This window comes from Xenopus tropicalis, chromosome 1, assembly GCF_000004195.4.
Source record: "Xenopus tropicalis strain Nigerian chromosome 1, UCB_Xtro_10.0, whole genome shotgun sequence".
Lineage (NCBI taxonomy): Eukaryota > Metazoa > Chordata > Amphibia > Anura > Pipidae > Xenopus > Xenopus tropicalis.
The window spans coordinates 183,103,664-183,130,080 of record NC_030677.2 but is presented as its reverse complement, the minus strand read 5'-3'; the positions used below and the strand labels follow the sequence as shown (position 1 = coordinate 183,130,080).

The 26,417-nt window shown below is 42.2% G+C and overlaps 1 protein-coding gene across 3 annotated transcripts; it reads right to left on the bottom strand.

Moving 5' to 3' along the window:
* Positions 1-3,074: 3,074 nt before the first annotated feature.
* On the bottom strand, positions 3,075-25,703 carry tmem174.2 (transmembrane protein 174 gene 2). 3 transcript variants are annotated; one of them, XM_031893708.1, is made up of 3 exons: positions 24,579-25,703; positions 6,134-6,229; positions 3,075-4,550 (listed from the first exon to the last, which is right to left on the bottom strand). In XM_031893708.1, the coding sequence occupies exons 1-3, from the start codon at positions 25,238-25,240 to the stop codon at positions 4,517-4,519; spliced, it is 792 nt and encodes a 263-aa protein (XP_031749568.1). In that variant the 5' UTR covers positions 25,241-25,703; the 3' UTR covers positions 3,075-4,516. The 3 variants fall into 3 exon arrangements, with proteins under 3 accessions (XP_031749568.1, XP_031749570.1, XP_004910879.1); XM_031893710.1 differs by having other exon boundaries at positions 3,075-4,547; XM_004910822.4 differs by lacking the exon at positions 24,579-25,703 and adding an exon at positions 8,626-9,293.
* Between the last annotated feature and the right edge of the window lie 714 nt (positions 25,704-26,417).

Here is a 26,417-nt window from a genome sequence, read left to right as displayed (position 1 = left end):
AAGCTTTTGATAATTTGATTTTGGACCATCTTTTCAGTTGTTTGGATTTATTTGGTATTAATGGCCCATTTTATCATTACATTCAGAATGCCCCATTCCAGCTACTAGCCCATATATAAACGCAACACTCTATATTGCCACCAATATTGCAGCAATTACTCTGGATTCCCCCGCCAGTCAATGCAGGGCAGGTGGATCCTGGGCTACAGTGAATATAAACCTGCATGTCAGTAAACCAAGGCACCACAGCCAACACTTGGTAACTAGGGGAACCTTGTTATTAGTTCATATACAAGAGCTTTGAAGGGTAACAATACTATTTGAAATTAGAAGCTTAAAGGGGAACTCTGGCTTCAAAACCAACATATTTTCATAGGGCACCACACAACACAGAAACTAATATATCTATCACAGTAATATGTTCTGTGAACTTATTTGAGTCTCAGAGTAGTCAGCCAGATCAGCAGGGGAACAGGGGGCGGGGCTTAGGGAACTGTTCCAAACCATATTATTACAATACAAATCATGAAAAGGCTTCATATTTTTTAACTGATGTATATTGCAAAGTTGCTTAAAATGATGTTTTCTTTTCAAAATGCTTACGTTTGGGTAGAGTTCCCTTTTAATTGATTTAATAAGTGTCATATCAATGAATCTTAGCATATTGGCCTTTATTTACCTGTGTATAGACACATATTTCTATACATTTCACACATTGTACAGTACATCTTTTCCTTGAGCCACCAGAGTATAATATTCTGCACTTACACTTGCTGGTCACCGTACAAGAAAAAGATTTTTAAAAGTGGGTTGTGACTGTAACGGGAAGAAGTGTGGGAGCAAGAGACACAGCTCTCTATCCATGTATTGGCTGATGTGAGCTAACATGTATGTGTGCCCTTGGTATGTGTGTGAGCCTGATGGCTCATTGGAGGGAGGAACTTTGGTACCTAAAACGGCAGCTTTCCATTCTGGGAGATTCTAGTACCTCATATTATTATTATTAGAAAAATCTATTCTTAATTAAAAAAAAAATGAAAAAGTATTTTAAATAATACACTATTAAATAATGATCCCTATTGCTTACTCTGCAACTGAACACATTATGCACAGATGCAACGTCAGTACTTGCAATACCAACTCTAAGGTCAGTGACAAATACATTAAAATGCAGTGGACTGAGGGCAAAATCCTGAGATCTAGATGTATAAATACAATGCTTCAGGCAATCTGTATATATAATTGCTATAATAATATAATCAGTGTCTGCCTGTTCTTTTCTATTCTTTGCCCTAGGGGCTCTGACTGAAACAATGTAACACAAGGCAGCATACTGACAGACCTGACTTGCTGGAGGAGACTGACCTTTACATTGTTTGAAAAGAAACAACCAGGAGTTTTCTTTTATTAGGCAAAAACTTATTTTTGGGGTTGACATGTCCTTTAACAAACTCAATTCCACTCCAAAACCAAGGTCTATAATTCTACTAGGGTCAGTAGAGAAAGTGAATATTTGTGGGTTCCCCTTAAAATAAGAAATCAAAATAAGTAAAGATAAAGTTAAAATTCATTTCTTAGGACAAGGACTAAGCCTAAATGTATTATGTGCCTGCACAGAGCCTATGATTAAGTGCCCCAACAGGCTTAAAATGCATTAGTCTTAGTCCTTTTCCTAAGAAATGAATATTAACGTTACCTTATTTTGATTCCTTATTTTAAGGGGAGGCCACAAATAGACTGGGGTGTAATGGGTAGCTCCTTCCTTTATTGCAGGGTCCTGAACCTTTGTTACTCGTGAGCCACAGTCAAATGTAAAAAGACTTGGAGAGCAACACAAGCACCATAAAAGTTCATGGAGGTGCCAAATAAGGGCTAAGATTGGCTATTAGGCAGCCTCTATGCACACTATCAGCTTACGGGGGGCTTTATTTGGTAGTAAATCTTGTTTTTATTCAACCAAAACTTGCCCAAAAGCCAGGAATTTAAAAATAACTACCTGCTTTGAGGCCCCCGGGAGAAACATCCAAGGGGTTGGTGAGCAACAAGTTGCCCCTGAGCCACTGGTCGGGGATCACTGCTTTATTGACTTGCCACTGTATACAACTGTTGAGCATTTACTACATTTACAGTCTGAGTATTAATCACTTCTCATCCTCCTTTTCTGCCATGTAGTATGCTGTACTAATGAATAATGCTGTCCCATTGCGCCCCCTAGTTTTGCTATAGAAGTTGTCAAAAAACATAATTGTATATGCAAGAAAATTCACCACTGAGCATTCTACTGACTAAAAGCTCATTATAAGTGCAGGAGAAGTGACCAATGAAAATGCTGATTCCCAGCACTATGTCAGGCATCTTTCTGTTATATTACATACAGAGATAAGTATGCCATTTTTTTCTTCATTATATGACACTGGAATCTGACACTGTGCTTGTGCAAATTTACCTGCAGTTAGTTGCATATAAAACCCCATTGATTAAAGGTTTTATCAGGATTTGTTCCTTGCATTTCTGTATAGTTCCACTCGGCCCCACTTAGTCCTTTCTGCCTTACACTCCGAATTAAGCAGAGTTGGTGCAGCGCTACCACTATCCCTGGGCCGAGTGCTACATCCAGGGCTCCCTGGGCCCTGTACATTCATAAACACAGCACTCTCACATCTAGAAAAACAGGCACTCATGCCAAACACTGAAAATCATACCAACCTGACTCAGAAGACTCGCTTCAGGCACAATGGTATCACTGCAATGATGCTGGAATTCTGGGAAAAACACTGCATTATGGGAAAAAATGCTGCATTAATGGAAAAAAACATGGCAATTGTGCGTGAAATTGTACTTTGCTCACTGCACCTGTGGACATTAATGACCCCTTGGTACATTTATATGTGCAGGACCCTTTGGAAAGTCTAGATGGCATGTACCTGTGGCTTTGTCTCATTAAGATGCACAATATCAGTGGGATGATCAAGGGTGTCCAATGGGTCGTGCGTACAGGGACTGTCCTCATTTGCCCACAGAGCATGTCATGTAAAGCACAAAGAACCTGGACTGATATATACAGGGCACAATTATTTTATAAAGCAGTACACCTCTTACTTTATTACTTGTACATGCTGCTTACACATTGGACGGACAATTGCCTTTAAAACACAAGTATAGTTTTAAGGAAAAAAAAAATATATATATAGGGAGAGAGAGAGCTTGGGAATTCCTCATTTACTTCATTTGTTTACATAACATGTTACAGAGGAAAACAAGGCACACATGTTCAGCTTGATTATGAACTAATGGTACATACATAGCTTTACATTTATTTATTCACAAAATACTATAGTGTTTAGAGGCATGTAAATAAACCAAGCAGGTAGATCCCATTTGTAGCCGCGCTAGTTGCCAATACATGTATGCCGAGCTAATTATATTTCTATTTAGCCAAATAAAATGCACTTGCGTAACAGAGCCATCTGGCTCACACGCACACCATTTTGACATTGATGCATTCGGTGTATTTTTCTGAAGAAATATTATACGTCGCAAAATACACCATTTATTATGATTCTTAATATTGTTTTGGAGTTCATTTTCCAATTAACCTTAATGTGTTTAGAGAGTTCCATAGACAAATGCGGGGATCTAATTGCATAACAATAATTTGGGTTGGGTAAAACCAAATAGCATCAGCGCAGAATGCAAACATATCATTATGGAACAGATGTGTTTCTGTAAGAATTCAAGCTTTCTGCTCATTAAATAAATACGTTTGTGCTCATATTGTGTGTTTTGCAGTTATTGCTGGCATATGTTTTCTGATATACCTAGGGGGTCGCACAAATATATTTATGCTAGAAGCTTTACTGAATATGCCAATTACACCCATGCCAACAATGAGGTAATACAGTCTTTCTAAAACATAAGCTGTGGCAACTAAATTTCCACATCATTAGATAAGGAATTTTCTGTCTCTGCCCCACGCCAACATTTTGGGGTGGTTGAACTGCCTCTTCACCCCTGAAATATTGTATATCACGGCATTGGCAGCATGATAAAGCAGGGAAACCACCCTTTCCTCCCTGTGTAGGTGCCGTTCTATTCCATTGGTGATATAGTATGGAACAATATGTGGTCTGCAAGTTATTCAAGGTGAACTCCTTAAAGAACAACATTAGGTTGAGCAGGAAATGATGTACATACACACATCAGCAACTTATACACATATACACATATACACAGGTGGTCTATCCAATCTGTGTCTTCAACATAACAATATCTTCATGGTCAGTTGTAGGCATGCACTCTGCAGGCTGCGCTGGTCTCCATGTCAGCCTCTGTGCCTCTTTATATTAGGACCTCCACCAATTGGATTAAAAAGTAGGGGAATTCTGACCCTTATAACTCTAATTCCTGAGTTGTTTGGCTTGAACTTCTAGACAGTTTAAGCAGCAGAGGATTCCATTCCATGATTCATCCATTACAAGTGCTACACAAAAGGTTTTTAGGCCGGGAGAAGCTGTCGTCAAGACAGTTTGTAATCTGCAGTTCCACCTCTTCTGTTACAAAAAAAAAATGAAAAACTATCACCTAAACTATACAATAAAGGCAATAATGTAAAAGGGACAGTCCTGTGTCTCAGTAATGATGCAAATTTAGAAAGACTGTTAGAATAAATGTGGCCTACACAGAAAAGCATTTTGCAGGAGAGGAAGAAGACCTAAGGTGGCCTTACTTGGTACATCAAGTACAATCTTTAAATGATAAACCCACAGGCCAGATTTTAGGGGAGATTTATTAACTTTCGTATTTTTTCCTTTTCCTCAAATCAAAATTTTTTGGGGTCAGCCGCTCAGGAGCCCCCAGTCCCAGACTTTCCTCCCCCCAGTCGCAAACTTCAACCCAACCCCCCCGCATGCCACATCTTATTTGCGGCCGCAATCATGCCGCATCCCGATTACCTTTTTCTGAACTGTGCCTAACACAGTAGAACCCTCTGCTACGTACGTCTTGTTTCCAACTGCCTCTCTCTGGCCTACAGCCTATGTACATCAGGGAAAGCTGACCATTTTCTGACCAATTTAGATTGTAAGCTGTACCAGGCAGGGACCTCCATCCTCTTGTCTCTTTGATTCCTAACTTATTGCATCTGTACCTATTTATTTATAGCTATTGTTATACTTTGTATTTATCTATTATTTTTATAACCCCCTGTTGTAATAATTTCTTGTTCAATTGTACAGCGCTGTGTACATAAGTGGCGCTTTATAAATAACGATATACATACATACATGTACAAACCAGTCCACCAGTCTACCTTCATGTATCTTATGTTCTCCTGGGGCAATTCACCTTACCCAAGTAGACCTAGCTCTGGTCTCCAAAGTTGACTGGAACAAACTGGTTCTTTATTTTAGTAAACCAACATTATGTGGCTCTGAAGCTTTCCAGCCATCAATGGGGGCAGGGGGAATAACTGCTTGGAGGAATCCCTAGTGCAGCCTGGAAGAAGTCAGTTCTTACATAGGAAGCCAACCATGTACAATCTCTTGCGACAGAATCAGATGTACTGTAGGTGGTACATTTCATGCGGTAATGCAACCCAAGTGCATAGTCCACATCAAGTTTAGTGGTGTGGCTGAGATCTGGCCCTGTGCCCCCTCTTGTCAGAAGAACCTGGTGCATTTCGGCTGAATAGAATAATGCCCATAGTAAAGACTAGGTTAAATACAGTCTCTGATGGTTAGAAAAGAATTGGGAGTATATTCATTTTTAGAGTTTTTACTTGTTACCTGCTTAGTAGCGGTGCTGGAAGGGGCTGCCCCTAGACTCGGTGCACAAGGTGATATAACGAATGTGGGCACACAGAGTGGAGAAGATTGGAGGTTAGCCTGCAAAACATCCACTTTTGCGTTTTTTCAGGCCAACATCCGATCAGTTCCGCTCTGTGTGCCCACACTCGGCAGTTGCAGTAGTTTTAACACAGCAACACAGAGGAACATAGGCAAGCAGATCTTCTTCTCTCGGCCTGGCCGAAAAACACAGGGCTGCGAGAAGCGGATATACCCACCATGTGCCCTCGCCCTTAGACTTGATTTATCCATTGTATATGTATTGAGCATGGATCAGAAAGATTACTTACCTAACTGTCGGAAAGATTTCATCATATGATGGTGGCAGTTCATTTGTTCTGTTTGTGCCCAGGAAATCTTCAGAAAGCCAGGCAGCATCAGGCAAACTGTAAGGGTTAAAATGTAAAAAAACATGTGTTTATTACTTATTAATAATTTATTACACAATGAGACTGAGGTCTGATATGATTTAAAAAAAAAAATTATTTCCCTTTATTCTGTAATAATAAAACAGTACCTGTACTTGATCCCAACTAAGATAGAATTACCCCTTATTGGGGGCAGAACAGCCCTATTGGGTTTATTTAATGGTTAAATGATTCCCTTTTCTCTGTAATAATAAAACAGTACCTGTACTTGATCCCAACTAAGATATAATTACCCCTTATTGGGGCAGAACAGCCCTATTGGGTTTATTTAATGGTTAAATGATTCCCTTTTCTCTGTAATAATAAAACAGTACCTGTACTTGATCCCAACTAAGATATAATTACCCCTTATTGGAGGGAAAACAATCCTATTGGGGTTATTTCATGTTTAAATGATTTTTAGTAGAATGGTGATCAGAATCCAAATTCTTCCTGACTAAAACCAGGCTGCTTTCTTGTCTGTAAGATGTTGTGTTGAAATGTTATTATCTGGATGACTCCAAACAACTATACAATTTCTCTGATGGGGCCAGTGGAGGATCTGGTTATCTCAGGGCCGGAACTAGGGGTAGGCAGAAGAGGCAGCTGCCTAGGGCGCAACGATTGGGGGGCGCCAGACAGGAGCCTCTCCTGCCTACCCCTAGTCCTGCTACTTGTCATTGCCCCCGCCACTTGTCATTAGCGGTGGAGGCAATGACCGGTCAGATCGCACAGGGGGTGCGATTCGATCAGGGGGGCCCCCTTGCGTTTGCTTTGGCGCGCATGCGCCTTTCGGGGAGAGGGGGAGTGGCCAAATGCCTAAGCATTGGGTGTGGGGGGTGCAGGGGGGGTGGCCGACGGGGTTGCCTAGGGCGCCAGGTCGGCTTGGCCTGCCCCTGGGTTATCTAATAATATGTGGGAGATGATATGCTGCAGACTGGAAGCTTTCAAGTGAAACACTATTAAAACTATTAAACACTATTATTTAGGAAAGCATTGCAACTTGGTAATTTAGAGTTGACAGACAGTTTTACCTATTCTGGATTTTTCAGGATCTGTTCTTTCCAAAAATGTATAGTTTTCTAATGTAAACCTACTTTTGGTGGAATATTTGGCCTTGAAATCTGGAGCAGTGCTTTGGAAATTTGGTAGCGTACTGCTGGGAGTTTTTGACTTATACAAGTGAGAAATCTCCACAAAACTATATATATTTGGTATTGGTGCATTCAGGAGACATGGGACTTTCCAAATTTGTATTTTTGTGCATAAAATTATGTTTCTGATAAATGTGTTTATATTATGGAAAATGTGATTTTTCTTCATTTTTTAGACATTTAGAAGTCTTGTTACAAAAATTCTAGCATATTTGTAAAGCTTAGGTTGTTCTGAAAATAATGCTTTTCCCAGGTAAACTAAACGTCTCCCCCAGGAACGGCCCCTACATTGAAAATTGAAAATGTTCAAAAACTGGCAATAAAAAGTACCACAAGTGACTAAATCAGCTGGCAGAGGGTAAATATATTAAAAAAGGTCAAACCAATAGTTACTGGGAAACAGAATACAAACAGCGCCTAATTGCTCAACTGGGATATATAAATATCACATATGGGCTTGGCCTCCCTTAAAAAGACATCCATATAACCCAAACAAATGATTTACAGGAGATAACATAAGTTATTCATTGAAAACAACCGTGTTTCTAATTTACTTATATAATCCACAAAATGTTCACAATCCAAAGATCCAAAAAGCAGTCGCTTAAATACCATATTGCACATAATACAAAATACTGAAGTAACAGAAAGGACAGCTATTTGTAAATCCTGCTACACTGGCTTTGGAAGTTTTTTACATTCAAATAAATTTTTAATACTATTAGAATGAGAATCTTAAAATAAGCAATTAGTTTGTAAAAAGATTGAAAAGCTGCAACAGTGCTGTAACCTATAGCAACCAATGAGATATTTGCTTTCATTATTTAAGTGCACCAGGTAGATTGAGGAATGGTTGAATGGTTCTAGAATGGGTATGTACAAAGCAACCTGTCTTTTTCACAGTATTCTTTGTATAAGGGCAAACATCTTTCTGTTAAATGTGGGCTGAAGGTAAAGGTACCCATACACCTTAAAATCCGCTCGCTTGGCTAATTTGGCTAATTTGATCGTTTGGCCCTGGGACCAAACGATGCGGTCCCCGATACGACTAGATTTTCTAACCTGCCCGATCGAGATCTGGCCGATTTCAGGCCAGATATCGGTCGGGCAGGCCCGTCGGTAGTGCCCATACATGGAATCGGTCTAAGGGACTGATATTGGCAGCTACAATCGGCCCGTGTATGGGGACCGTAAGCTGTAAAGTAAAATGGGAAAACAGACCTGCCATGTAATTCACTCACTGCCTGCTGAGCAGGGGATGGGTCATCTTGTACAAAAGCAGAATTGTCCATGGGATAGATGTTATAATATTGAGGGGGACCTAAGGAACTTCCATTAGCCCAAGAAGAATAGTTTGGATTGCGGTTGGAAGAGGTGGATGCTCCTCCTGAATTGTCCTGGCCCGTATAGGGGGGAGGAATATACTGTACAACAGTAGCACCGTGAAACGTTATGGGTTGATTTATTCCAGTAAAAACTATAGATTGTCCTCTGGAAAGCTGCTCAGTATCTAACGGCGTCTCTTCGCTGCTCTTGCACGGCTTACACGTTAGCATCTTAAACTTGCAGACGGAAATCAGTGCAAACATCACTCCCACGGACAGCAGGATGGGTCCCAGCAACTGAGTCCACTCAAACTGAAATCGCTCACTTTTGATCCATCCCAGCACAGTGAATGTAATCCCCACTAATCCCAGAAAGATTCCAGAGAACAGCAGTGTGGCCCCAGTTTTATCCCTGTCTGAAACATGGACATCAGATTGGTTGCTTGGATAGGGAGAAACTGAAAATATATTTGGAGAAAATTCATCCTCATGGCTGTTGTTCTGTTCCATTCTAGAATGCCTTGTGTTCCCAGCTACTGGATGCATAGAAAATCCAGCCTTTGCAAAGGTAAAAGTTCAATTATTTGTATGAACACTCACATGATCACGGCCGCTACCATTAGACTTTGATAGCAAGGTATAAAGGTCTGAGCAGCAGAGCTGAAACTATGCAGGTACATGACATTTACCTTACATTCCCAAACCGCAGCTTTTAAAGGAGACATATCCTATAAAAATGATGAATGTACCAGGGAATTGTACTTCTCTAGATATAGAAGGATTGTGCTTTAAAAAGTTGTGTTTCAGACTGATTTATTGAGAAATTTAACCAAAACCCCACTAGTCCCGCCCATCTGTGCCACTTCCTGCTGGCTGAATTCTCTCTCTTAGCTGCAGTTCACAGACTGAATTACTAGCTTAGAAATACACAACAATGTCCAACAATGAGGATTCCATAATTACAAGGCCAGATTTTCAGGTGAGGGGGCAAAAGGCAAGTGGAAAGACTGGGCCCCAATTTAGAGTGGTAATCTCTAGTGGGACACTTAGATATCGGGGTCACTGTTAGTAGCCTCCCTAGGCAACAAGAAGGTTCTTACGTCTGTAGAACGAGAACCTGGAATGACTCCTGAGAAAGCTCCCAAAGTGTATGTCTATTTCTGTCTATCACGTCTATCAAGAATAGAGTTTGCTAAAGGAACAATGGTGAAACCTGTTTAACCCCTGGAACAGACTTTTTTGCAACAAAATGGATCTGAAATGTTTTATTTGTCCAAGACAATCGTCCCCAGGGAGAACATACACACAATTGGATAGATAGAAAATAGGTCAATGCAAATGAATGCAGAGCAAGCTTTAATGCGCCACTGTGGGGATTAGCATGGGTAATAAAAGATGTTTTAGGGTTTCTACCTCAAATAGCCCAGACCCAACACAGCAGACCTGGATCAGGGACTTAATATAGCCTGATTCCCTTGTCAGCACCCCAGTCCCTTCAGTCAGGCAGCAGAGCCTTTAGGAGAACTATTCCCTGCTATCTCTCCTGGTTGGAGCACACAAGTTGCTCTTGCTAGCTAATGCTGACTATATCACATTTCTAGAACGTGCTATCACAAGATCTATCTTGTACTCTAATTCTCATTTATGGGGTCCCTGCTCCCTGATTTTACTAGAGGTGATGGCTTCTGGGCCTTGTTGATCCCTTGAACACATCCATCTGGATCAAGTGAGGAAGGCCAAAGTGATAGTTTCCACCCCTACTAAACACCATATTACAGTGTGCAGGAAGTGGTCGTCAACAATCATACATATTCAAATGCCAAAATGGCAGCATTATATTCTGCCTGGTAACAGTAGAACTAGGAAGTATAGGGATTAAATCTATAGGGGCTGTTAACCCTATTTGTCCCTACACATTTGTAAGGGGCCAATAGAGATAAATTCTGCCTACTGCCCAGGAAGTTCTGGTTAGTCACCTATACCCTGAGAGGGGGAAGTAATTCCTATCCTTCCAAGGGTTTTACATCCATTCCTTGTTGCTAGTGTATAAAAGCTGGGGAATCATGCGTTCAGTCTCTATCTGGATAGCAGGAGTCCATGACCAAGCCACAAGGTAACATTTGTTAGTCAGGCCGGGGGCAGAGACCCAGAGAAAAGAGGTTTAACAAGTACCAGACTAGCATCCTGTAATAGTACTCCCCAAGGGGAAAAGATAGTGAGCAAAAGCAGTCCTGTGTTCCAGGAAAAAGTGAGAAATGAGTATCCCCTACGTAGAACCCACCTTAGTGTAGGAACAGCGGCTGGACAGGGAAACAGGTTATAACTTAACCCTAATAGGTTACCACTCCAGCCTTGCTTGGTGTCTGAATACTTTATACTGCCTGATATTGTCTTAAGGAATCTATTTGCCTCAGGTTTACACCTTTAGTTCATAGTTACCGACGCCCATTTATTGTTTTCTTTACACTGTTATAACACCTAATGTTACAGTTCAGCAACACCTTTCCGCCAGACATTTCCAGTCTCAGCCAAGAGAAAGAGAGGTTTACTGTGTTTTTAATGGTGTTTTTTTTTTAATTTGGCCTCTTCCCCCGTCTACCCTATCATACGTTTTTAGAAAGGTCCAAAAATGCAGGTTCAAGTTCAGTGACACAGGGCTATTCTGGCAGAAGGCATAGGAAGCTGATTCCCAGGAAGCTCCCTGTATAAATACATTTTTGGTGAAGCAGTGTTTTAAGTTAAACATACAGTACCAAAATTGAATTCTTTCTACATAGGGTTGCCATTTTGTATTTTAACTGTCAGGGGCACAAGAAGGGCAGTGACAAGATTGGCAGGGATGTGACATAAAGGGGAGGAGTTGTGACATTAAGGGGTGGAGTCATCAAATCAAGGGCTTATTTGAAGGTGATTTGGTGAGTAGGGCTAGTTTTTTGGGAGCCGGGAGGGGAGATTAGGGTGGGTCACAGGCAGGCTGGGGGTGGATGCACTAGTTATTACAAATTTACCATGAAGTATATTGCTGGTAATTCTGTAATACTGACCCCAGCCTTGGCATGTATATTTACCCGTACTTTTACTGGGGCAGGGTTGTAATACTGGTGGAGAGGCAGTTTATTTCCATCTCTCAGCATCTCCTGGCAGCTTTCAGGTAAAGAGTGCCAAGTAAAGCAACACTGATCTAAAGTAGTACTACAGCCATATTAACCTGCAGTACTATCCCAGAGTCTGTTTCCAAAGGCTATTACTCCTGCTGCTGCTACTATATAGGTACCAGTTCTCTCTACTATCCCACAGCCAAAGTCCCTTCCCAGAGGCTATTATCCCACTGCTACTATAGGCACCATCTCTCCCTACTATACCTGCTGTCCCACAGCCACAGTCCCTTCCCAGAGGCTATTATCCCCCCACTGCTACTATAGGCACCATCTCTCCCTACTATACCTGCTATCCCACAGCCACAGTCCCTTTCCAGAGGCTATTATCCCACTGCTACTATAGGCACCATCTCTCCCTACTATACCTGCTATCCCACAGCCACAGTCCCTTCCCAGAGGCTATTATCCCCCCACTGCTACTATAGGCACCATCTCTCCCTACTATACCTGCTATCCCACAGCCACAGTCCCTTCCCAGAGGCTATTATCCCCCCACTGCTACTATAGGCTCCATCTCTCCCTACTATACCTGCTATCCCACAGCCACAGTCCCTTCCCAGAGGATATTATCCCCCCACTGCTACTATAGGCTCCATCTCTCCCTACTATACCTGCTATCCCACAGCCACAGTCCCTTCCCAGAGGCTATTATCCCACTGCTACTATAGGCACCATCTCTCCCTACTATACCTGCTGTCCCACAGCCACAGTCCCTTCCCAGAGGCTATTATCCCCCCACTGCTACTATAGGCACCATCTCTCCCTACTATACCTGCTATCCCACAGCCACAGTCCCTTTCCAGAGGCTATTATCCCACTGCTACTATAGGCACCATCTCTCCCTACTATACCTGCTATCCCACAGCCAAAGTCCCTTTCCAGAGGCTATTATCCCACTGCTACTATAGGCACCATCTCTCCCTACTATACCTGCTATCCCACAGCCACAGTCCCTTCCCAGAGGCTATTATCCCCCCACTGCTACTATAGGCACCATCTCTCCCTACTATACCTGCTATCCCACAGCCACAGTCCCTTCCCAGAGGCTATTATCCCCCCACTGCTACTATAGGCTCCATCTCTCCCTACTATACCTGCTATCCCACAGCCACAGTCCCTTCCCAGAGGATATTATCCCCCCACTGCTACTATAGGCTCCATCTCTCCCTACTATACCTGCTATCCCACAGCCACAGTCCCTTCCCAGAGGCTATTATCCCACTGCTACTATAGGCACCATCTCTCCCTACTATACCTGCTATCCCACAGCCCCAGTCCCTTCCCAGAGGCTATTATCCCCCCACTGCTACTATAGGCACCATCTCTCCCTACTATACCTGCTATCCCACAGCCACAGTCCCTTCCCAGAGGCTATTATCCCCCCACTGCTACTATAGGCACCATCTCTCCCTACTATACCTGCTATCCCACAGCCCCAGTCCCTTCCCAGAGGCTATTATCCCACTGCTACTATAGGCACCATCTCTCCCTACTATACCTGCTATCCCACAGCCAAAGTCCCTTTCCAGAGGCTATTATCCCACTGCTACTATAGGCACCATCTCTCCCTACTATACCTGCTATCCCACAGCCACAGTCCCTTCCCAGAGGCTATTATCCCCCCACTGCTACTATAGGCACCATCTCTCCCTACTATACCTGCTATCCCACAGCCACAGTCCCTTCCCAGAGGCTATTATCCCCCCACTGCTACTATAGGCTCCATCTCTCCCTACTATACCTGCTATCCCACAGCCACAGTCCCTTCCCAGAGGCTATTATCCCCCCACTGCTACTATAGGCTCCATCTCTCCCTACTATACCTGCTATCCCACAGCCACAGTCCCTTCCCAGAGGCTATTATCCCACTGCTACTATAGGCACCATCTCTCCCTACTATACCTGCTATCCCACAGCCACAGTCCCTTCCCAGAGGCTATTATCCCCCCACTGCTACTATAGGCACCATCTCTCCCTACTATACCTGCTATCCCACAGCCACAGTCCCTTCCCAGAGGCTATTATCCCCCCACTGCTACTATAGGCACCATCTCTCCCTACTATACCTGCTATCCCACAGCCCCAGTCCCTTCCCAGAGGCTATTATCCCACTGCTACTATAGGCACCATCTCTCCCTACTATACCTGCTATCCCACAGCCACAGTCCCTTCCCAGAGGCTTTTATCCCACTGCTACTATAGGCACCATCTCTCCCTACTATACCTGCTATCCCACAGCCACAGTCCCTTCCCAGAGGCTATTATCCCACTGTTACTATAGGCACCATCTCTCCCTACTATACCTGCTATCCCACAGCCCCAGTCCCTTCCCAGAGGCTATTATCCCCCCACTGCTACTACAGGCACCATCTCTCCCTACTATACCTGCTATCCCACAGCCCCAGTCCCTTCCCAGAGGCTATTATCCCCCCACTGCTACTATAGGCACCATCTCTCCCTACTATACCTGCTATCCCACAGCCACAGTCCCTTCCCAGAGGCTTTTATCCCACTGCTACTATAGGCACCATCTCTCCCTACTATACCTGCTATCCCACAGCCACAGTCCCTTCCCAGAGGCTATTATCCCCCCACTGCTACTATAGGCACCATCTCTCCCTACTATACCTGCTATCCCACAGCCCCAGTCCCTTCCCAGAGGCTATTATCCCACTGCTACTATAGGCACCATCTCTCCCTACTATACCTGCTATCCCACAGCCAAAGTCCCTTTCCAGAGGCTATTATCCCACTGCTACTATAGGCACCATCTCTCCCTACTATACCTGCTATCCCACAGCCACAGTCCCTTCCCAGAGGCTATTATCCCCCCACTGCTACTATAGGCACCATCTCTCCCTACTATACCTGCTATCCCACAGCCACAGTCCCTTCCCAGAGGCTATTATCCCCCCACTGCTACTATAGGCTCCATCTCTCCCTACTATACCTGCTATCCCACAGCCACAGTCCCTTCCCAGAGGCTATTATCCCCCCACTGCTACTATAGGCTCCATCTCTCCCTACTATACCTGCTATCCCACAGCCACAGTCCCTTCCCAGAGGCTATTATCCCACTGCTACTATAGGCACCATCTCTCCCTACTATACCTGCTATCCCACAGCCACAGTCCCTTCCCAGAGGCTATTATCCCCCCACTGCTACTATAGGCACCATCTCTCCCTACTATACCTGCTATCCCACAGCCACAGTCCCTTCCCAGAGGCTATTATCCCCCCACTGCTACTATAGGCACCATCTCTCCCTACTATACCTGCTATCCCACAGCCCCAGTCCCTTCCCAGAGGCTATTATCCCACTGCTACTATAGGCACCATCTCTCCCTACTATACCTGCTATCCCACAGCCACAGTCCCTTCCCAGAGGCTTTTATCCCACTGCTACTATAGGCACCATCTCTCCCTACTATACCTGCTATCCCACAGCCACAGTCCCTTCCCAGAGGCTATTATCCCACTGTTACTATAGGCACCATCTCTCCCTACTATACCTGCTATCCCACAGCCCCAGTCCCTTCCCAGAGGCTATTATCCCCCCACTGCTACTACAGGCACCATCTCTCCCTACTATACCTGCTATCCCACAGCCCCAGTCCCTTCCCAGAGGCTATTATCCCCCCACTGCTACTATAGGCACCATCTCTCCCTACTATACCTGCTATCCCACAGCCACAGTCCCTTCCCAGAGGCTATTATCCCCCCACTGCTACTATAGGCACCATCTCTCCCTACTATACCTGCTATCCCACAGCCACAGTCCCTTCCCAGAGGCTATAATCCCCCCACTGCTACTATAGGCTCCATCTCTCCCTACTATACCTGCTATCCCACAGCCACAGTCCCTTCCCAGAGGCTATTATCCCCCCACTGCTACTATAGGCACCATCTCTCCCTACTATACCTGCTATCCCACAGCCACAGTCCCTTCCCAGAGGCTATTATCCCCCCACTGCTACTATAGGCACCATCTCTCCCTACTATACCTGCTATCCCACAGCCACAGTCCCTTCCCAGAGGCTATTATCCCCCCACTGCTACTATAGGCACCATCTCTCCCTACTATACCTGCTATCCCACAGCCACAGTCCCTTCCCAGAGGCTATTATCCCACTGCTACTATAGGCACCATCTCTCCCTACTATACCTGCTATCCCACAGCCACAGTCCCTTCCCAGAGGCTATTATCCCACTGCTACTATAGGCACCATCTCTCCCTACTATACCTGCTATCCCACAGCCACAGTCCCTTCCCAGAGGCTATTATCCCCCCACTGCTACTATAGGCACCATCTCTCCCTACTATACCTGCTATCCCACAGCCACAGTCCCTTCACAGAGGCTATTATCCCACTGCTACTATAGGCACCATCTCCCCCTACTATACCTGCTATCCCACAGCCCCAGTCCCTTCCCAGAGGCTATTATCCCACTGCTACTATAGGCACCATCTCTCCCTACTATACCTGCTATCCCACAGCCACAGTCCCTTCCCAGAGGCTATTATCCCACTGTTACTATAGGCACCATCTCTCCCTACTATACCTGCTATCCCACAGCCACAGTCCCTTCCCAGAGGCTATTATCCCCCCACTGCTACTATAGGCACCATCTCTCCCTACTATACCTGCTATCCCACAGCCCCAGTCCCTTCCCAGAGGCTATTATCCCCCCACTGCTACTATAGGCACCATCTCTCCCTACTATACCTGCTATCCCACAGCCACAGTCCCTTCCCAGAGGCTATTATCCCCCCACTGCTACTATAGGCACCATCTCTCCCTACTATACCTACTATCCCACAGCCCCAGTCCCTTCCCAGAGGCTATTATCCCCCCACTGCTACTATAGGCACCATCTCTCCCTACTATACCTGCTATCCCACAGCCACAGTCCCTTCCCAGAGGCTATTATCCCCCCACTGCTACTATAGGCACCATCTCTCCCTACTATACCTACTATCCCACAGCCCCAGTCCCTTCCCAGAGGCTATTATCCCACTGCTACTATAGGCACCATCTCTCCCTACTATACCTGCTATCCCACAGCCACAGTCCCTTCCCAGAGGCTATTATCCCACTGTTACTATAGGCACCATCTCTCCCTACTATACCTGCTATCCCACAGCCCCAGTCCCTTCCCAGAGGCTATTATCCCACTGCTACTATAGGCACCATCTCTCCCTACTATACCTGCTATCCCACAGCCACAGTCCCTTCACAGAGGCTATTATCCCACTGCTACTATAGGCACCATCTCCCCCTACTATACCTGCTATCCCACAGCCCCAGTCCCTTCCCAGAGGCTATTATCCCACTGCTACTATAGGCACCATCTCTCCCTACTATACCTGCTATCCCACAGCCACAGTCCCTTCCCAGAGGCTATTATCCCCCCACTGCTACTATAGGCACCATCTCTCCCTACTATACCTGCTATCCCACAGCCACAGTCCCTTCCCAGAGGCTATTATCCCCCCACTGCTACTATAGGCACCATCTCTCCCTACTATACCTGCTATCCCACAGCCACAGTCCCTTCCCAGAGGCTATTATCCCCCCACTGCTACTATAGGCACCATCTCTCCCTACTATACCTGCAATCCCACAGCCCCAGTCCCTTCCCAGAGGCTATTATCCCACTGCTACTATAGGCACCATCTCTCCCTACTATACCTGCTATCCCACAGCCCCAGTCCCTTCCCAGAGGCTATTATCCCACTGCTACTATAGGCACTATCTCTCCCTACTATACCTGCTATCCCACAGCCCCAGTCCCTTCCCAGAGGCTATTATCCCCCCACTGCTACTATAGGCACCATCTCTCCCTACTATACCTGCAATCCCACAGCCCCAGTCCCTTCCCAGAGGCTATTATCCCACTGCTACTATAGGCACCATCTCTCCCTACTATACCTGCTATCCCACAGCCCCAGTCCCTTCCCAGAGGCTATTATCCCACTGCTACTATAGGCACCATCTCTCCCTACTATACCTGCTATCCCACAGCCACAGTCCCTTCCCAGAGGCTATTATCCCCCCACTGCTACTATAGGCACCATCTCTCCCTACTATACCTGCTATCCCACAGCCACAGTCCCTTCACAGAGGCTATTATCCCACTGCTACTATAGGCACCATCTCCCCCTACTATACCTGCTATCCCACAGCCCCAGTCCCTTCCCAGAGGCTATTATCCCACTGCTACTATAGGCACCATCTCTCCCTACTATACCTGCTATCCCACAGCCACAGTCCCTTCCCAGAGGCTATTATCCCCCCACTGCTACTATAGGCACCATCTTTCCCTACTATACCTGCTATCCCACAGCCACAGTCCCTTCCCAGAGGCTATTATCCCCCCACTGCTACTATAGGCACCATCTCTCCCTACTATACCTGCTATCCCACAGCCCCAGTCCCTTCCCAGAGGCTATTATCCCACTGTTACTATAGGCACCATCTCTCCCTACTATACCTGCTATCCCACAGCCACAGTCCCTTCCCAGAGGCTATTATCCCACTGCTACTATAGGCACCATCTCTCCCTACTATACCTGCTATCCCACAGCCACAGTCCCTTCCCAGAGGCTATTATCCCACTGCTACTATAGGCACCATCTCTCTCTACTATACCTGCTATCCCACAGCCACAGTCCCTTCCCAGAGGCTATTATCCCCCACTGCTACTATAGGCACCATCTCTCCCTACTATACCTGCTATCCCACAGCCACAGTCCCTTCCCAGAGGTTATTATCCCCCCACTGCTACTATAGGCACCATCTCTCCCTACTATACCTGCTATCCCACAGCCACAGTCCCTTCCCAGAGGCTATTATCCCCCCACTGCTACTATAGGCACCATCTCTCCCTACTATACCTGCTATCCCACAGCCACAGTCCCTTCCCAGAGGCTATTATCCCCCCACTGCTACTATAGGCACCATCTCTCCCTACTATACCTGCTATCCCACAGCCCCAGTCCCTTCCCAGAGGCTATTATCCCCCCACTGCTACTGTAGGCACCATCTCTCCCTACTATACCTGCTATCCCACAGCCCCAGTCCCTTCCCAGAGGCTATTATCCCCCCACTGCTACTGTAGGCACCATCTCTCCCTACTATACCTGCTATCCCACAGCCATGGTCCCTTCCCACTGTGCACAATGGCATTTGCCAGCACTACACAAAATACATCCTAGGGCTTCTTTAGTAAAAGCTTGAGCATAGGCAGTTGCTATTAGCAACCAATCAGGTATTTACTTTTATTTTCCAGTTGCAGTAAACTGTTCAATCAAAACTAATCACTGACTGGACTTTAATCAAGGCCGATCAAAGGGATAGTAATTTATATTGTTCATATAATGACTATGAGTCCAAAACGTACAACAGTGCAAAAAAATCCTCTAGTGGCCAAAGAGGAAAATAACCATTAAATATAAATCTGCACCAATACTAAAGTTAAAAAAAACTTTATTACAACCCATTAAAACCACTTGAAACACATGAAAACGCATTAGGCTTTATACATGGGGTTTAAGTGGTTTTAATGGATTGTAATAAAGTCATGTTTTTTTAACTTTAGTATTGGTGCAGATTTATATTTAATAATCACTGACTGGGTTCTATTGGCAGATGTACTTGTGCAATTTAGCATCTGTGTTTGTAAACAATACTTAGATCAGACAGGATACAAGGTGAGAAAAAATGGGAAATCTGAGAATAGAAAATTAAAACCAGAAGAGCAGAGAAAAAAATTATATGTTTAATGTTTATTTTAATTCTAGGGTAGTAATAATAATAATAATAATTGTTGTAATTATTATTATAAATATGGTTAATATATAATGTAAAATATAAAAATAATAACAGTAAAACTGGTTAAATAAATACCCAAGTTTAGAACCTTTATAACTATAGCTTCCCCAGAGGGGGGCACTGTGATCCATTGTTTAGCTCCTGGTGAGTCAGTGACATTAACAAGAAAGAATAAGAGCAAATAAATGAGATATTCTGATAACTCCCCACTCAAACATTTATTGAGTTCTAGGTCAAACTTCACTTAAGTCGCCCGGCATAAATGAGATTTATAGCCATTATGGAAAAACAGAGATTAACTTCTACAAAAAGGTGGTCCTTTTCAGAGGCATAATTTAAATTCAATTTACAGCCCCAAAACATTGCTAAACTGGGCAATTTGAAATTGCCTCATGGAACCACAGGGTCTGCAGCCTCTGTAGTTATCCTCCTGGTCCTTCTAGATCAGTGGTTATCTGTGCAGCTGCCCCTCCTGGGTGGGGTGTATGAAGCAAGCCCAATTTAAAGGTCAGTTAATCTGAGATTTAGAGTGAAAAATTATTTGTTGTCCAACAGATTCTGAATTCTGAATGCCTGATATGCCAATCTTTCTCTTTATCTAGATCCTCCAAGCAGGGTGGTATTTATATACTGTATATGAACCTGAGGGTCTGTGCCTTGGGGGCAGCTATCAGAAGCCTAGATATAAAATATAAAATAGATTATACAAATATTATAGTGCTTCCAGCACAGCACGAATCATATAGAGGCATTTTATATTTTTTCATGGAACATTCAATATATAATAAATTTTTCTCATAAAAAGTAGTTTGCCTTTACGTGATGGGTACTGCAAGCTCAATTAAGATATTGTAACATATGGGCACATGGACTTAAGATATCCAATAGCCCATCTGCAAATGATATACAGGAGATAACACAAGTTACTTGTTCAAAATGGTTGTGTTTCTAAATTTCTGCATACAACAACATTTTAATCATCCTAATATTTGTGCTAAGAACAAATGTCACAGTGCTACCTCTTAAATGAGAACTAAAGCTTAACTAAATAAGTAGGCTTCTAAGGCAACCCCAGCCCTTTAGCAGGGAAGATCTGTGCCCCAAAGATGCCCCAGTAGCCCCCCATCTTCTTTTCTGCTGATTCACTGCCCATGCTCTGTACTGCTGTTACTTACCTGAGCTTAGGGACCCACTCACACTAAACTGTATATATAGAATATAGATGGCACACTATACTGTATATATAGAATATAAATGGCACACTATACTGTATATATAGAATATAAATGTCACAATACACTGTATATATAGAATATAAATGTCACAATACACTGTATATATAGAATATAAATGGCACACTATACTGTATATATAGAATATAAATGGCACACTATACTGTATATATAGAATATAAATGTCACAATACACTGTATATATAGAATATAAATGTCACACTATACTGTATATATAGAATATAAATGGCACAATATACTGTATATATAGAATATAAATGGCACACTATACTGTATATATAGAATATAAATGGCACAATATACTGTATATATAGAATATAAATGGCACAATATACTGTATATATAGAATATAAATGGCACACTATACTGTATATATAGAATATAAATGGCACAATATACTGTATATATAGAATATAAATGGCACAATATACTGTATATATAGAATATAAATGGCACACTATACTGTATATATAGAATATAAATGGCACAATATACTGTATTTATAGAATATAAATGGCACAATATACTGTATATATAGAATATAAATGGCACATTATACTGTATATATAGAATATAAATGTCACAATATACTGTATATATAGAATATAAATGTCACAATATACTGTATATATAGAATATAAATGGCACAATATACTGTATATATAGAATATAAATGGCACAATATACTGTATATATAGAATATAAATGTCACAATATACTGTATATATAGAATATAAATGGCACACTATACTGTATATATAGAATATAAATATTACAATATACTGTATATATAGAATATAAATGGCACAATATACTGTATATATAGAATATAAATGGCACATTATACTGTATATATAGAATATAAATGTCACAATATACTGTATATATAGAATATAAATGGCACAATATACTGTATATATAGAATATAAATGGCACAATATACTGTATATATAGAATATAAATGTCACACTATACTGTATATATAGAATATAAATGGCACATTATACTGTATATATAGAATATAAATGGCACAATATACTGTATATATAGAATATAAATGGCACAATATACTGTATATATAGAATATAAATGGCACAATATACTGTATATATAGAATATAAATGTCACTATATACTGCATATATAGAATATAAATGTCACAATATACTGCATATATAGAATATAAATGTCACAATATACTGTATATATAGAATATAAATGTCACATTATACTGTATATATAGAATATAAATGGCACAATATACTGCATATATAGAATATAAATGTCACAATATACTGTATATATAGAATATAAATGTCACATTATACTGTATATATAGAATATAAATGGCACATTATACTGTATATATAGAATATAAATGGCACAATATACTGCATATATAGAATATAAATGGCACAATATACTGTATATATAGAATATAAATGTCACAATATACTGTATATATAGAATATAAATGTCACATTATACTGTATATATAGAATATAAATGGCACAATATACTGTATATATAGAATATAAATGGCACATTATACTGTATAGAATATAAATGTCATGATATAAGGCTGATTAGTAAACCATTCCCATAACTAATACACCAACAGTGAGCAAATAGCAAAATAATTTATTTAATAAACCATGTAGCATCAGCTTCTATGGCAACATTTCTTTTCTGCTTGATATGTGGCAACCCCTAAGTTTAATTACTCAGAGCTGCCCAGAACCCACTGAACATGTGAGTGTCACTGACACTAATAACAAAATCCAATATAAGGAGCTCCTGTGCATTACTGTGAAGGCCTGGATCATTACTGTTATAGAGATACTGAACCTTTAGGCTGGTGCAGGAAGTTTGGTATTTCTAGCCATATTTATTTTGAGGGTTTAGATCTCCTTTAAATGCCCCACTGGGCAAAATGTAAAAGCTGGAGAAGCAGAGGGATGCCTACTGTGTAGCATAAAACTACATTGGATAGAACTGGAATTTTATCCAAATCATTTTGCCTCCAATTGTTAATGGTATGGAGGATAATACAGCTTAAAATGGCAGTAAATGAACCAAAATAATACACAATATTTTCTGTTTATTTACATGCTTCCTCCTTTTGCATAAACAAGGAACAAAATGGAATATTAATCTTTGATGCCTACTTCCTTTCATACAGTGGGTGATACATATACAGTATGTCATACACTGGGGCATAACCATAGAGGAAGCAGACCCTGTGACTGATGGGTAGCCTACAATTAATAGGGAGCTCAGCGGGGGGCTGGCTGATGAGTTTCTATACATGTTTATGAAATTGTCTTATTCCCAAAGATAAGGGGTTGTTAAATAATTTTGTGGTGGGGATCAGTAACATTTAGTAGGTAATCACTTCTTCTTTTCATTTCTGCAATACGTTATAGCTTTACTATATCTCTTACTATAGTAAAGCTATTACTACAACTTTATTAGTATCTTTTCCAGTAAGGAACTCTTTTTCCAAGTGGCTGCTGTAAGGATATGTTTAAGGAGGCTTAGTACTTTTAAAGAGAGAGTTCTCAGACCCAAATAGAATGCATTCAGGTTAGCTTTGATCCTGCAATGAAGGAAATAGCAGACCAACTCTGCCACCATCTCCCAAAAGCTCAGGGTCACTCAACAAGTCCACCAAAATATGAATACAGGATCCCCCTATAGCCATGGGATAGCCAAGGAATCAGGTTAGACTGATCCAACAAATATATTTAAGAGATGCTGGGGCATAATATCCCCTGCATTGTATCTGGTATGCTATTTTTGGTAGCACATACAGATGTTCTTCCCTCACTCTCTCAAATGGTTCTCCAGCTTTTCTCAGTACAAGTATGGTACCAGAATGCTTGGGACCTGGGGTTTTCCAGATAAGGGATCAAGCATAAGGTACTGTTTTATTATTACTGAGAAAAGGAAATTATTTTTAAATTGTGAATTATTTGATTAAAATGGATTTTATGGGAGATGGGCTTTCCATAATTTGGAGCTTTGTGGATAATGGGTTTCTGAAAAAGGGTTTTAATACCTGAATTGGCATATCTAAATCTTAATTAAGGGATACAAAAGCTGTGTTGTATCTGCTGAAAGGCTCACATATATCAAGGAGAAGGCAAATCCCAGTATAGCTTGCACATTGACTCTCAATGTATGCCTCCTCAATTCATTTATATTGTATATTTTTATTATTATTGTTCCTTTTTTGCCAATTTTCAGCCTGCAAATGAAAATGCTATCTGGCTCTCAGCCTTATTCACCCAGAATTTTAAAACAGATTGAGGGTTCAATAATATTTCTATTTTTTTGTTGCTTATAAAAGACCTCTTTTGTTTATCTCCAAACTGACTTCTAAACTACTGCCTGGTTGGTAGGGTAATCAAGACTTAACAACTAAATAAAAGTTGAATGCCAAACCTGGAAGTTGTAGAAAAAAATGTAAATATTTCATGACCAAATGCAAATAGCCTTAGAATAGTACTGTCTACATCACACTAAAAGATAATTATAAGGTGAACTACCTCTTTAAGAAGGTTGAGAGGGTAATTTGCAAAAATAAAATTGAAAAACAGACCTGTCATATACTTCAGTCATGGATAGTTGAGCTGGGGATGGGTCATCTTGTACAAAAGCAGGATTGTCCATTGGGTAGATGTTATAATACTGAGGGGGACCTAATGCAGTCCCATTAGCCCATGCAGAATGGTTAGAATTGGGATTAGAAGATATGGGTGTTGCACCTCCTGTAAAATCGTGAGTTGAATAGGGGGGAGGAATATACTGTACAACAGTAGCACCATGAAAAGTTATGGGTTGATTTATTCCAGTAAAAACAAAAGATTGTCCTCCTGAAAGCTGCTCAGTATCTAATGGCGTCTCTTCCGTGCTCTTGCATGGCTTACATGATGTCAGCATCATAAACTTCCCTACAGAAATCAGTACAGCCATCGCACCCGCAATCAGCAGAATGGGTCCCACTAACCGAGTCCAGTCAAAACCAGTTTGCTTATTGTTCACCCATGCCAGCACAGTTAAAGCAATCCCCACTAATGCCAGGAAGATTCCAGAGAACAGCAGGGTGCCCCAACCTTTGTCCCCACTTGAAACATGGGCATCAGATTGGTTGCTTGGATAAGATGAGATTGAAAAAACATTTGGAGCAAAATCATCATCATGTCTGTCGTTCTGTTCCATTCTAGAATGCCTTGTGTTCCCAGCTACGGGATGGAAAGGCATTCCGAGCCTTTGCCAAGGTAAAAGTTCAGTTGTTCAGTCACATGATCACTGCGGCTTGTCTGATAAAGCAATAGACTTTAGCAGCAAGGGATAAAGGTCTGAGCATCTGAGATAGAACAATACACATGCATGACATGGCAGCTTTGTATTCCCAAACCATACTTATTGCAAAAGAGACGCTACCTGCCAACTTGGAAACGTGGTTTGTTTGTTTGTTTACTCTTATCCCACAGCCACAGTCCCTTCCCACTGTGCAGACTTAAAGTCTAGCATGGCTGCAGACCCTCACAGACAAAGCTCCCAAACTATCCTCTCAGAGGCTATTTCTTTGTGGTCTAATGAAGTGGATCTTGTATGTGGGACTCACAAGGGCACTACAGAAGCTGCAGGACAAGTAGGTGCTTTATTCTTTTTTAGCACCTTATAAATAGCTTTATCAGCCATTTTAGTAATCATTTTTAGCTCTCACTCCTGCCAACAACCACCAATTGCCAAGACTGCTAAGAGACAAAGCATGAAGGGATTCTGTAAAAAGAAAGAAGGGAATCCTTGGTCAATCTAGTTGTGGAAGGGAAAGTAAACATTCTCAAAATAATTACAAGTTCTGGTTTTACTTAACTGGCTATATTTAAGTAATAAATACATATAAAGTACATAATATCATAATTAAATAAATATTAAGTTCCTTTTATTTTATTGAGCTAAGCCGCTCCCACTACAGCTTCCCAGAAGGGGGCGCTCCTGTGCATTGTTTAGTTCTAGTGAGTCAATGACATTTCATAAAAACAGAGATTAAAACTAAGATATGTTATTTTCTGATAAGTCTCACATTATCCTTCCGAACACTTTTATTGAGTTCTAGGTCAAATGTCTCCTTTGTCTCTTGGCATAAATAACAGCACTATAATTAAAGTCTTGATGGAAAAACAAAGATTAAATTCTTCAAAAATGCTGAACCAGAAAATGAACAGGCAGTTCCTTACATAAAGGAAAACGACTATCTGGTGACATACTTGATGGGTTCTTTGAGGTGGCCCCTAACCTTGTTTATGAGCCTTTAAAGTATTCATACATGGGCCAACTCCATATGCTCTCCAGCAGTTTGGCCATGGGGAATACCTCTCCAAAGAAAACTTTCTGCAATACAATACACTAAAAAACTGTCTGTGTCAAATAC